This window comes from Lepidochelys olivacea (assembly GCF_965140295.1).
Source record: "Lepidochelys olivacea isolate rLepOli2 genome assembly, chromosome: 10".
NCBI lineage: Eukaryota > Metazoa > Chordata > Testudines > Cheloniidae > Lepidochelys > Lepidochelys olivacea.
The window spans coordinates 4,409,314-4,423,245 of record NC_140420.1 but is presented as its reverse complement, the minus strand read 5'-3'; the positions used below and the strand labels follow the sequence as shown (position 1 = coordinate 4,423,245).

Here is a 13,932-nt window from a genome sequence, read left to right as displayed (position 1 = left end):
TTTGTCTTCCAAGTTCCAAGGGTGGTCCTGTGGTCTTGATAGTCTCTACAAATAATTCAAGTACTTACATGCTACTTTTGTCTAGAAGGGTACACACATTGCCACTTATCACCTCAAAGGGTGTTTTGTTTTTTTTTTGTAGTTTTACTAGTTCCTATGTATGGTCTACATTAGTCAGTCAGATTGACTTCATGAAAACTACCATCAGATCCCACAGAACAAATAAGTTTTATCTGATCTCATTTCTAGAGCAGAAGACCCCCATTAGTAGTAAGGAAGTTTCAGTCTGGGCCCACATCAGTGAGTAGTGGGTATCTTTACACTAACTCCCAACAACAGTATTGTTTTAGCCATAACCTCAAAGATCTTCTGGTTTCTTTCAGCATCACTTAAGTGGGAGTCTTCAGTGCTTTACTTGCATTTGATCTCTGCTTCCATTTCTTAAAAACAGTCTTCCTAAAAATTAACCATGGCTGTTTTCATTTCAGTAATCTTATTACATGCTGATCATTCAAACCACTTCATATTTTCTCTGAGGAAAAAAAAGTGTTTTCTCTGTCCCACCAGTTATTGTAAGTTGTTGAACAAGTAATGCTGTCTCTGAATTCATTTGTTTGGGCAAGTCAATCACGAAAACTTACTTTTTCAAGTAGCAAGTTTAAGAAGTCATTCAGATGTTTAGCAAATAAAGGATTAGTCAAAAGTAACTTTGGCTATTGCATCACATTTAGCATATGTTCAGCTGAACCTTTTACTGTACCCATACCTTTCACGGGCAGAGATTTCACTTAAACACAAATCCACACTGTCAGCTGACACTGCATCCCCCGGTCAATGGATTAAAAATCCACCAAACTCTTGTTCACTTTTCACTTTATTTTATACAAAAACCTTTAAGTAGTTGCCACAGCAGCTGCCTGGGTTCTCTGCACTGAGACTCTGGTGTGGGTCTTAGCCAGATGATCAGTGAATTCCTGCAAAAGAATAAGACATTTCACTGCCTTGAACCAAATGATGTTGCAGGCCTCACTGTAGAGCAGATTCATTTTAAACTAGAGACAGTTTTTACAAATTTAATTTTATCTTTCCCTGAACACTCCAAGCTCCTCCCCCCCCCAAATTATTCTCTAGCTAGCTTGGCATCCAGGAGATACCAATGACCAACTTGGAGAGCCCAGAGGAGAGCAACAAAAATTATAAAAAGGTTAAAAACTAAGGATATTTAACCTTGAAAATAAGACTGGGTGGGGCCTGATAAGTCTTCAGATGTATTATAGGCTTTTATAAAGAGGTCAGTGATGGCTATTTAGTCCTCTGAAGATAGGACAAGTAGTAATGGGCTTAATATGCATCAAGGAAAATTTAGTTTAGATACTAGGAAAAATGACTAATAAGGGTAGTTATGGACTGGAATCCCAATCACTGAAGGTTTAAGAACAGGTTAGACAAAACCTGTCAGGAATTGTTTAGGTGTACTTGGTTTAGATGTACCTGCCTCAGGACAGGGGCTGAACTCGATAACTTCTCAAAGTCTCTTCCAGGACTACATTTCTATGATTCTATATGAAACTACATCCTCACTTTATTAACTGCAATAGAAATCTTAAGGAATTCCATGCCTAATGAAGTCAGCCTTCAGGAGTTTGGCATGATGAACTCTTGAGATGAAGAACAAATGCACTGATTTAATTCTTACCTGATAAGGAGACTTGGTGAATACAGTCTCCTTCCAGAGGTCAGGGGTCAGATAACTGTAAGTCTTGGAGATCGCATCAAAGGTGGCTTTAGCTATTGAGAAAAGTCAGACATTGCACTTTGTGTTACACGGTACTAATGAGAGGCCCCAACAAGGCTGGGACTCCCTTGTGCAAGGCAAAATACAGACAGCAAAAGCCAGTGCCTGCCTCAGAGTTTAATGGTCCTCAATCTAAAAAACAATGTAGAGTTGGAAAAGGAACAGGGAGACCATATCACACGGTCCCTCTGCCGTGCATACTGAACTCATTTTATCTCTCTCTCCAATGACGACAATCACACTACTTCAGACAAGTGTAACTGAGCAGAGCTGAGAGAATTTTGAACAGAACACATAGGAGGATGACATCTTACCATTCAATGCCTCAAAGCCTTTATTACAAGACAGATCTAACTTCAGAATAAATTTTGCAAGGATCAATCCGCACTGTACAGTCTGGAAGTATACGGGGCTCAATTCCTAGTTTGATAAGGGCTTTTAATTGAACATTCGCTAAAATAAGTATTAAATAAAACAGGTAATTTAGTCATCCACTGGGAGTATATTATAAAGGCACCTAAAATGGCCAGAGGTACAGTATGATTTTAAGCCAGGCAGTTTAAACTATTAACAGATTGGACATCTGGCCCAAAACTTAACTTACCAAAGTTGCCCAGTGTAGCAGTACAACCCCTAGCTGAAGTATAGCAGTCATCAATTCCAGCCATCATCAGCAGTTTCTTTGGAACAGGGGCAGATACAATTCCTGTACCACGGGGTGCTGGGATCAGACGCACCAAAACAGAGCCACAACGACCAGTAACCTAAACAGAACAGTAGGTTACATTCAACTAACCCTATGAGAATATTTAAGCTTTGATAACTCCTTCATGCTTTGAAGTTCAGCACAGAGCTCTAGTGAAGCAAATTAGTCTTTACCTTGCAAGGTACAGTATGAGGCTTGCCAATCTTGTTACCCCAGTAGCCTCGTCGTACTGGTACAATGGATAGTTTAGCCAAGATGATTGCCCCACGAATAGCAGTGGCGACTTCTTTGGAGCATTTTACACCAAGGCCGACATGACCATTGTAGTCACCAATAGCTACAAAAGCCTAAAATTAAAAGAAAAGCTTTTTAGCTGTGTATACATGTTGCACTTACAAACCTCCTTTCAATAAGAACATACCCTATCACCCTTTTACCACCACAGACTACATCCCACACAGTTTTTGCCCCTTGGTTAAGGTAGAGTCCTTTATCTCCATCAGAATCTTGTGAATCTCCAGTCTTTCAAACTTGCTGTACACCTTTTGTGGCGGATTCTGCACTGCAACTCCAGAAGTGTAAAGAAGCTATTAAAGGCAGCAGATTTTTTCCATGGGGCAATACCCACAACTATGCCACCATCCTTGCAACTCCCCATACAGCAGGGGTGGCTGGAGCACTGCTACCTTCCATTTACTCAGTTACACACCACTCCAGCCACGTATAAATTACAGCAACTCCAATTACTCAAATTTGTACCAGGGGGCTTGTAGGCTGTTAAACCCACTTTTACCCCCAAACCCTGTTCCTAAGCCAAGAACAGGTCAGGATGAAGAGCGAATTGGGGATCTTGATTCATGAATACCCTCTGCAGCCACCTCCTGGCCAGGCTGCCTTTGAACCACTCAATGAAAAACTGGCCACACGGCATTCCCTCTTTTGGACCAAATACACTGTCTCCACAACACTCAGTTCCTGGTGAACCATACCACTATCATGCAATAAAAATGAACTGTGAATTTTCCAAAGAGCAATTTATAAGGCTACATTCAGAAGGATACAACTGGTATTCAATAAATAATGAACACAACAGTGCTTATGAGCTGACTTCTGTACATTTGGTAGGTGGGCTCAAACATTTATGATTTATCATCTTATAATTCCAATACCACCTAATGTTGTGAACACCAGTGAAAGTAACTGTAGATTCTTTACTATCCAACAACAACATATACCAGGAGAACGAGTATCAAATCAGCCAAAAGATGGAACAGTTTCCAATTCAATGAAACAATCTGCTTCCATTTTAATCAAGAGTAAAAAGGTACCTTGAACCTGGTACGTTGACCAGCACGAGTCTGTTTCTGGACAGGCATGATCTTCAGAACCTCATCCTTCAGGGAAGATACCAGAAAGAAGTCGATGATTTCTGATTCCTGCAGGAAGCAAAGTAACTTAGTCAATCACAGTTCAAAAGCTACCCATTACCTCATGACAGGCTTAAGACAGTATTGATAATTTCTGTGCTGTGTTGCAGGAAGCTTAACAGTTCTATGTACCAATATGGAGCGATAGTATTAACAAAATTTAGGTAAGATTTGAATAATCTGCTATAGAAAACAGGTTTTTAAACATTCAAACTACATCATATAATGCACAGTACAATCCAATGTACTTAAGTCAAAATAAATTTGACTTGCGATTTGAAACCTGTATTTTCCACTTTGATCACAACACAGCTGCTGCATTATATCAGACATCATACTACCTTTACAAAGCCTATTCCCAATAACTCAAAGGAAGGCAGGAGACTCAGTCCACTTGAGACAACTGCAGTCTTCTATCACAAGGGAGCAGATGAATCCCATCTACTGTCAACCACTTAAACCCTAAAGTGGGACAGATCTTTATAATCAGAACTTCCCAAATGGCTAATGCAATACCTGTTACATTTGCAAATCAAGTTATTTTATCATCTATAAGTGAGCACTCTAATTCTGAGATACCTACACAACTGATATAGGCTTACCTTGATTGGAAGGGAGAAAAGATAAATCTCTTCAAGAGACTTGATTTTCATATCCTTGACTAGGCGACCAAGTTTGGTGACAGGAATCCACTGTAAAAAAAAACACCCAATAAATGTCAGTGACAAGCCAGTGTGTTCTAAGCATACAAGAATTATGCTATGCCTCTTAGAGCTTTTAAGTTTTTATTTTTCCTCTAGCTTTATCAGTAACATGCATTTTTATCATTAAAGTGCAACATCAGTGGAAAAAATTGCTTTATTTAGAGCTTGAAAAAACCTTTTTAGAAAGCCAATCTATCATGCAGTAGCTATTTTCTATTAGCAATCACACAAGACTATCAAAGTATAACAGAGCTCCCAGTTATAACAATGCATTTGTCATTGATGTCCACATGTGAATATTAAAACATGTAAACATCACAAAACATTAAACATAGATACGTCTTAGAACTACAGACAGAAAGAGGGCCCAGTCTTTAAAGACTAAATAAAGATGGCAGAGTTGACAAAAAGACTTACTTCTTTGTCTTCAGCTTTGCCACGGGCCCCACGCCCTCTTCCACGACCCCTGCCACGACCCCGACCACGGCCTCGGAGACCACTGCCAAAGCCACCTCGGAAACCCCCTCTTGCAGCTCCTCCTGCAGGTCCCGCACCTCCTGCGGGAGCAGCACCGGCGTCGTCCGCCATTTGCTATACAAAAGAGATAAACACATATTTACTTGTACAACTGCTTAACTTACACGGATTCCCAAAGGCAGCATAGGCACCAGGCCCGTGCAATTCCCCAAACTAAAGTGATCTGGTCTAAGGTACAACATAGGGAGCATGCCCCCTTTTAGCATTTGCTCCAGTTACCGCACTATCCCTTATCCACTTCAAACTAGCTTTTCTAAATAGATTCTTATTCTTTTTCCACAGTCCCAAGGGAATTTGGCTCCCATTTCCATCACTCCACCAGCCATGCCATCCCCAAACAGGGCACAGCCTAGAAAGGTTTCACTAACCCAAGGTATGGTGGAAAGATACCCTCAGCGCTTTTTAGAGTAGAGCTTTCTCTACACTCTCCTCATATTGCACCAGCTGCTATCCCCGCTCTTCTCCTCAGGCCAGCCCTGGAGGCTGCACCCTGGGCTCCTGCAGTGGGGAAGCGGGGTGGGCTCTCCCTTTCACTGCAATACCGTCCCAACCCACCAGTTCCTCCGGGGCAGGGAGCAGGCCCCAAGCACCCCTGGCCCCTTCCCCGCGGGCCTCTCCCCGGCCGCCATCGAGGCCCGGCCTCTGACGGAGCGTAAACGGGTCAAACAGCCCCAGCCGGGGCAGGAAATAGGCCTGTGCCCGGGAGGCGGACCCCCGGCAGAGCCTCCGCAGCGGGGCCCCGTCCCGCCCGCCCAGCGCCCAGGCCCGATGGCAGCGGATCCCCGCCCCGGCGGCGCAGCCTTACGTGTTCTCTCAGACTAGAAGGCCGGCGCCTCGCGCAGCTGGCTATTTATAGCAAACGAGGTCCCGCGAGAACTTCCCTCGCCCAGACACTGGAGCGCCCCGCCCTCTAACTACAGAACGCCTGCGCCGCTTGCCGTGATTCGGGGCCGCGCCCCGCCCCAGAGTCCCGGCTCCACGCATGCGTGGGTGGCAGCGGTGGAGCCCCGGATCGAGCGTGACGTAGCCTCGCTGGGACAGTGTCCCCTGATTGGTGAACCGCTCTGGAGGCGAGCATGTGCAAAGCTGCCTGCCCCAGGCAGCTCCCAGCGAGCACGTGTTCCCCGTGCGGTGAGTGCCTGGTGCTTGGGGGGGGAGGGGCGCTTTTTAAATTTCCCGCCCGAGACCGTGATTGGCTGGCGGTTGCACACGCTGCTAAGAAAAGCTTTAAAAGGCAGCGGGCTGCTTCTGTCCCCTCCCGCTGGTGGGGGCCGCCGACGCCCGCGCTCTCCCAAACCCCCGGCAGCCGCCGGCTCGCTAGGTGAGGGGGGGGGGGGTCGGTTTGGGTGGTACTGGGGTGGGGGAGGATACAGCAGCCTGCGATTTGCCTGGCAGTTGCACCCGCGCTGGGGGGGGGGGCGGGATACGTGGGCTGGGGGGGTTTGTGTGGGGAGGGGTTACCAGAGGGGGACCCCCAGTGTGTGTGTGCGGGGGGGATATGGAGGCAGCATGAGGAGGAGGAGGAGGGGTCCTCCTGCCCCCCCTGGGGAATGTGACGAGGGAAAATTGGGGGAGGGTCTGAAATGGGGTGGGGGGGGCAAGAATCTTAGCCTAATGAAGGGTGGGGGGTGTCTGGTTAGACCGTGCAGAGCACTGGGGGGTTACATAGGGGCCCTGGCAGTGGGTGTGGGGGGGGGGGCTCTGGCAGGGGCCGTTGGGGGGTAGGGGTGCATCTGTGGCTACTAGCTGCTCCGTCATCTCCACCAAAGCTCTGAACTTCAGGCAGGCACACAAAGTAGCTCGTGTGGCTAGGCTCGGTCAGCCTGTGACTGAAGCGGGAGGGGGGACAGCGAACCTAGCCTCCTTCCTCCCCCCAGTGGGATACTGCAGTGCTGGCAGGGAAAGCCCCCTGAAATCCTTGTTGAGGGAGAGGGAGCAGATGTTGCATTCAAGTCACACTCCCCTATCCCGTGCCCCTTGCAGTGGGGGGGTGGGAGAGGCCGGATGCAAGCCCTATTGCCCTACCCAGAGTTCCTCGCAGGGTGGGTGGCAAGTTTGCGAACTGTCTGGCCCACCCACTTGACACAGCCTATCATGTTTCAGTTAAGCCATGCTTAGACGCCATTTTGAGGCTAAGCCAACAAAAGAGCAGTATGCGAACAACAAAATGGGCAAAATATGGAAACAAATACCAAAAGGTGTGGATAAAAGAAAAGGAGTTGGAAGATTAGATCAAGTCTGTGGTTGGTGATGACAGTAAAGCTGCATGCAAATTTTGTAAAATCCAGATTTGTGCACATCATGCAGACTTTCTGCAACATGCAGGGACTGACAAACCTAAAACAAATGCAACCCCATTTTCTTCTATGCACCTGTCAGAGACTGGATTTACAGAATCAAAGCCTTCAACCATGATGCACCAAGCGGATTTAAATCTGGCCTGCTACATTACCTGCCACTCAGAGATTAGTTCTGTGGATCACCTCTGGGAAGTTGTTGGATCAGCTTTCGAAAAAGGTAAATTTGCATCGCACAATATGCATGGGGTTAATAAACAGTGTTATTGCTTCCTGTATGTTCGCTGACCTCATCGGACATTGGTGAGTCTCAGTATTCGCTGGTTATAGATGAGAACACCACTATTGCCGTGGTAAAATAGCTTTGCATTGTAGTGCACTACTTCAGTTCCTCCTTCCACAAAATTGTCTACGTTTTTGGGATTAGTCAGCTTGGAAAGTGAAACGGCAGAAGCACTGATTCAGTTTCTTGACCGTGTTGGTCTGGTTTCAGCAGGTGGATTGGGATTGGAACTGATGGCTGTAGCATCATGATCGGGAAGAAAAAGTCTGTCTAGACACATCTTCTCCAAAGGAATGAGACTCTCCGTTTGATCAAAGGTATGTCACTCTATCCAGCTGTGTTCCAGTAAAGCTGTAGAAATGCTGCCAGCCAATCTAGAGTTTTTAATCTCTCATGCCTACAGCTGGTTTTATCACAGCTCTCTGATGTGGTGAATATGTGAAGATGTACCAACTGATTAGTCACGGTAACATGCCCTGAAGCTTGGTCAGCTATCTGACACTAGATGGCTCTCCATTCATGATTGATGTGAGCGTGAGTTAAAGTTGCATTTTGAACTGAGCAAAAATAAACAATAATGCTATGGTGCAGAACTTCTGCATCAGATGTATTGTGATCCTGTCAATAAACTGTATTTAGTTTCTAAAGCCAGTTCTGCAGGAATTTGCTAGAATCAATAAACTGTTCCAATTCAACGCTGGTTGTAATGCCTTCAGAATGCTGGACTGCCTCCATTCTTTCTTTTGTGCTCCTATAGCAAGAGTGTTTCTAGAAAGTGTCCCTTTATCTGATAGTGAACTCCTTGAAGTCAATTTGAGTAACCCAGCCAGCCACTTGCCACTGTGTGCTGTTAATTTTGGAGAACTGTTTACTGTTTTAGGAGATGCAAAACTTGACAAAGCTCTTGAAGCTGCTAAACAAGTACATTTGAGACTTCCAGAAAATATTAATCAGTGGGAATCTATGTCCATGTTTAGTTAATCTCTTTCAGGGAAAATGGCAACTAATGACATCTCCATGCTGAAAATTTTCAAAGGTGACTTGGGGGCCTTTGCACAGTATCAAGCCATCAACTTCCAGCAATGGAAGAGCACAGATGAGGACAATGCAGAGCAGTTCTGGGTGGAAGTATACAATTTTCAAGACCGTAGTGGTGAACAGTGCTTTAAAGAGCTAGCCCTGTTCGCACTTTCCCTACTCACCGTGCCTCTGAGTAATGCTGATGTGGAACAAGCGTTCACGTTGTTCACCTGAGAGAAGTCCAAGCACCGGATCAGGATGGGTTGCTGGACTCTGAGCAGTATACTGCACCTCCACTATCTGCTAAGAAGACTAGGGATTTGTTGAATGGATTTTGTCCCACACTGGGATATGATTCAATGTAGGAATGTACTACATTGAGGCAACAGACTGTGGAGGATGCAGAGAGCAAGGATGACTTTTTTTTAAGTACGTACACATGTATTCTTTTAATGTGTAACAACGTTGTATGCAGCAAAACTGAACTAAAAAATTGTGGCATTTGTACGAACACCCCCACTCTCCTCTCTCTGAAAGGAGCTGAGCTTGTTTTGAAAGGGGGTGGGCTTGTGGGGTGTAGTTTTTTTTCCCTTCCTTGTGAGACTTGGCAACACACTCCTGCAGGCGAGCTCAAGGGAGCAGATCTCAGTAAGAGCGAGGAATGGTGTGGAGCCTGGCAGCAGGCCAGATTAGCCCCACTGTCACCCCAGGTGCTGTGTTGTGTTGGGTGATGGAGCATTATCATGAGGGGTAGAGGGGTCCAGATAGTCCAGGCCTTCTATTGCATGTGGTGGGTACATGTCACAAGGACTACACCTCCCAGCATGCCATGCTCCACCCTTCCTTGGCTGTGGGCTGGTTTCCTCAGGGCATGCTGGGAGGTGTAGTTCTACTGGTGCCTTATGGGCTGAGGGCCCCCAGCATGCATAGGCTGCCAGGGACCTGCCCTTGCAGGGGATTCCACACTTCTTCCTGGGCTCTGCGTGGAGTCTTGCATTCTGGTGAGCTGGCTCAGTGCCTGCCCTCAAAGGCCTGAAAGGCTAATTCGTGCTAATGGGGGAAAGGGCCCTGGAGAGACAAACTGCCTTTGGGCTGTGGGAGGGCACAGGGTGCTCTCTGGCACTGTCTGAAAATCACCTCTGGCCTCTACAATGGCTCCTGGGGAGATAACTGTGCCTACAGCAACAGGAGCGTTAAGCTTATTGCCCACAGACCCAATGTGTGGGGAATAAAACCCATGTTCCTATAACTCAAGCCAATGGGAGACCTTGGGAGGTGGATCCTAGTAACCTGAGAGGAGAGGGATATATTGGGGTGGTAAGTCTGGTATAACTGGTATTTCTAAAAACAATACATTTGTTTTTTCTTCCAGCACACTATGGGAGTCTGAAGAGCCGTGGATTACACATGAACAATCATGAAAGGCCACTGAGCACCTCAGCAACATTCCACATCTGTATCCCTTTCTATAGGAATATACTAAATGCAGCTGCTCAGTTTATAAATGAGACTTTGAAGACCATCTCACTTAAACACTGATAGTCTTTAATGCTGAAAACATCTGAGTCTCCAGCCCTTACTCAGCAAAATAAGTTGACCAGTAATTAGTATGGCTGTTTGCATGAGTAGTCAAATGGTAGGGAGTAATGCTTACTGGGCTGCCTGGTGCTCTAAACACATGGCAAGACAGTCCCTGCCCAGAAAAGCATGCAAGCTAAATAGACAAGACAGTACAAAGGTAAAGTGACTTGCCCCAATCACACAGCAGGCTACTGACAGAGCTGATAATAGAAGCCAGGTGTCCTGGCTCCAATCCAATCCTTACCCACAGGGTCTGCCTCCTGTAGCAAAGCCTTATAAAACAAGAGCATATTGTGGTGGTATAGTACAAAGCCCAAAGGTATAAAACGCTCTTTTGGTATTGCATTGATAGGGCTATTCTATTTGTATTCCAGTAGTGCCTAGAGGCCTATAGTGAGACTGGATTGCTGTAGAAAGGTAATGGATTTCATGCTTTCAGGCAGGTCAGAGCGTCTATGCAGGGGTTCTTGTGACCTCTCGGGGTTGCAAGGCTGCTGGTCCCAAGCCCTCATTAAATTAAATTTCCTCTCCCCATTTTTCATTTATAAGCGGGGGGGGGGGGTCACACTCAGAGGCTTGGTGTGTGAAAGGGGTCACCAATGCTAAAAGTTTGGAAACTGTTGATCTACAGAATAAGAGGATGTTGTGCCCTGCTGTAATGAGTTTTATGATTTAATTTGAGGGAGCAGTTTAAAGGGCTTTTACTTCCATATGTACTACTCAGCAGTATGTGTGGCAGCAGGAATGCTTCCCTTTCCTCTATGGAGGAAAACCACTTAAATAGGATGGTTAGAGAAAGCGGTGGTCTGGTTACTGTCTGTGAGTACAATATGTCAGACTTACTAGAATGTCTTTCAGTGCTAAAAATACTGCTTCTAGGGGATGGTATAAATGGATGCAGCTGTCTGGTTTGCCTGTGTATTTCAATGTGTAATAAAATATTTGCGTACTAAAGTTTGGTTTCATTCACTATTCCAGAAAACAACTTGCTATTTGCAGTAAGAGCAGACCTATTGGACCCAGGCTGTTCCTTCCCCAAATTGTCACTTTTCAAAGCAGTCTTAAGAGTAGCCACTGTTTTCCTCTAACTTTTCCAAATGGTGTTTTAATCCTGGCTAGAGTATCTTTGTAATTGGTTTATCAAATGCTTCTTTACAACTAGGAAGCAAATGATCACTAGTCACAATTGTTTGACACTTAATCTGTGCTCTTGTAGAGCAATCATATTTTCAGATACCCAGTTGTACAAGTTTATTAATCTCATAATGAGATATAATCTGAACACAGTACAGAATGAACAGGTTTACACTAATTTGTCATTGAGCTACTTATTGTCCCAGAAGTTCTACGTATGCCCATGTGTGTAAGGATAAGGCCCTTGTCTGCAGCCATATTAAGAGCAGCAGTCATTATCTAAGAAACAGGAAGTTGCATCCTCACATTCCATCTAAATTACATTAAAACAATGTAATATCAGGTTGTTAAGAAGGAGATCCTGTCCTAATAGCACCCACTATCACCAGAAAAAGAAACCGATTTTAAGATAGCATTCTGTCTGGCAAGAAATCCTTTATCAAGAGTTGTGGTTGTGAAATCCTCATTTCTTTGTTTTATCTTTATGGTCCTCATTTCCCTCTTGTCTGTATGATCTCTGGTTCTTTGTTTGTTACATAATTTTGCTATGATTGGTTAGAGAATTTTATTACAGTATGTTAAGATTGGTTAGTAAAGTCATTGGTTAAGGTATAGCTAAGCAGGACTCAAGTTTCACTATATAAAGTGGGTCTAAAAGGAAGTTCTTTGGGAACCAACTCCAGGATACAGCCCCAAGAACAGAGCTGCCAGACTCCAACACTGCCACTGATACCGTGCAGAAACTGGAGTCCCCCAGATGGACCTGATCCTGACTGGCTATCAAGAAAAGTTCATCTGTCTTATTGGGTGTGGTGAGCACTGTATGTGCAGCATTTGCATTCTGTTTTTTGGTAATTGGTAAATAGGATATTACTGTGTGAGGCTCTTTCCACTGGGAAAAGACCCTGCAATCGCACAGTATGTAAGGTACTCCGAGTCCTAGGAACAGGGTAGGGGTGGGTGCCTAAATTAAGAGGGGTACACCTTGAGCCCCAGCAGCCGGATAAAGGTGGGGGCCCCTAGAGTGTGAGAGTAACAGAATTTTGGGCGGGTAACGTGTCTGCACCTTTTCCATGCTTGCCCAGTCTTGAGTGTATAAAATGCATTTTGCATGTGGCATACAGTGGCACATGAGTTACTCTCATTTGAAAACGTCTGCCTTTCTCCACCTCACTTGCTTATAACCAGAAGGGCTGTTGTGAACATTAAGGCCAAATGCAGGGTATGGTCTGCTACTAGGCCAGACAATCTGCAGGATAAAGGATGTAAGAGTGATTGCTGTCAGTGCCAGCTCCCCACCCCCCTTGTCTGAAAGTCTGGGCTGGGTGAAAAAGCTGGTTAAAACTTGCTTTTTTTGTAGGCTACAAGAGGCAGTGATACTTTACACTTTTTTTTTAATTGTTTTTAAAGTATAGCCAAGACGGTTAGCTTAGCCCCAGCATATCTTTCTAGTGGAGGGGGGATAAAACCTGGTGTACTGGCCACATCCCAGTTTAGGTAACTATAGTTTTTCCAGACACACATACTAAGTAAAGGAGGACTTGTGGCACCTTAGAGACTAACAAATTTATTTGAGCATAAGCTTTCGTGAGCTACAGCTCACTTCATCGGATGCATACTGTGGAAAATACAGGGGGGAGATTTGTATACATAAAGAACATGAAACAATGGGTGTTACCATACACGCTGTAACGAGAGTGATCACTTAAGGTGAGCTATATTACCTGGGGGCGGAACCTTTTGTAGTGACAATCAAGGTGGGCCATTTCCAGCAGTTGACAAGAATGTGTGGGGAACAGCGGTGGGTGGGGGAATAAACATGGGGAAATAGTTTTACTTTGTGTAATGACCCATCCGCTCCCAGTCTCTATTCAAGCCTAAGTTAATTGTATCCAGTAGTGGCACTAGCTGTAAGCAGCCAAAGTAATAGCTTAGGGCCCCAGTCAGTTCAAGGGGGCCCTGATTTCATGTTACCTTCACACATCTGTTTGGGGGGCAGGGATAGCTCAGTGGTTTGAGCACTGGCCTGCTAAACCCAGGGTTGTGAGTTCAATCCTTGAGGGGGCCATTTAGGGATCTGGGGCAAAAATTGGGGATTGGCCCTGCTTTGAGCAGGGGGTTGGACTAGATGACCTCCTGAGGTCCCTTCCGACCCTGATAGTCGATGAATGTGGACTCTTGAACCCGTGTGTGGGCATGGGGGGCGTCTAGGGGGTGGGAACAATGCAGTCGGGTTTTTTGGGAGCGGGGAACGCTCCCGCAGGGGCCCCGGTGGGGTAGCGCTGGCATCTGCGGCCCGCTGGGAGCCCGTGCTGAACTGGAGCCTGATTTCCCCCTTCTCCCTCCTGCCCTACGCTGGGCTGGGGCGCTGCTGCGGGCGGCCTCGCTCCCCCCCAGAGGTGGCTGCACGGCCCAGCCGGGTGAAGACACCCCCCCCGAACACGCCGG

The 13,932-nt window shown here is 45.8% G+C and overlaps 1 protein-coding gene and 1 long non-coding RNA gene across 5 annotated transcripts; one reads left to right on the top strand and one right to left on the bottom strand.

The window, feature by feature from the left end:
* Positions 1-856: 856 nt before the first annotated feature.
* Positions 857-5,247, bottom strand: RPS2 (ribosomal protein S2). Its single transcript, XM_084641077.1, has 7 exons — positions 5,050-5,247; positions 4,531-4,620; positions 3,830-3,937; positions 2,675-2,848; positions 2,400-2,559; positions 1,697-1,788; positions 857-974 (listed from the first exon to the last, which is right to left on the bottom strand). The coding sequence occupies exons 1-7, from the start codon at positions 5,218-5,220 to the stop codon at positions 894-896; spliced, it is 876 nt and encodes a 291-aa protein (XP_084497203.1). The 5' UTR covers positions 5,221-5,247; the 3' UTR covers positions 857-893.
* Positions 5,248-6,388: 1,141 nt separating this feature from the next.
* On the top strand, positions 6,389-11,304 carry LOC311527000. Of its 4 annotated transcripts, none has more exons than XR_014713217.1 (5): positions 6,389-6,490; positions 7,549-7,686; positions 7,960-8,066; positions 8,786-9,198; positions 10,142-11,304. It is a non-coding gene; the product is annotated as an uncharacterized lncRNA (long non-coding RNA). The 4 variants fall into 4 exon arrangements; XR_014713218.1 differs by having other exon boundaries at positions 8,741-9,198; XR_014713219.1 differs by having other exon boundaries at positions 8,727-9,198.
* The last annotated feature ends 2,628 nt before the right edge of the window (positions 11,305-13,932 follow it).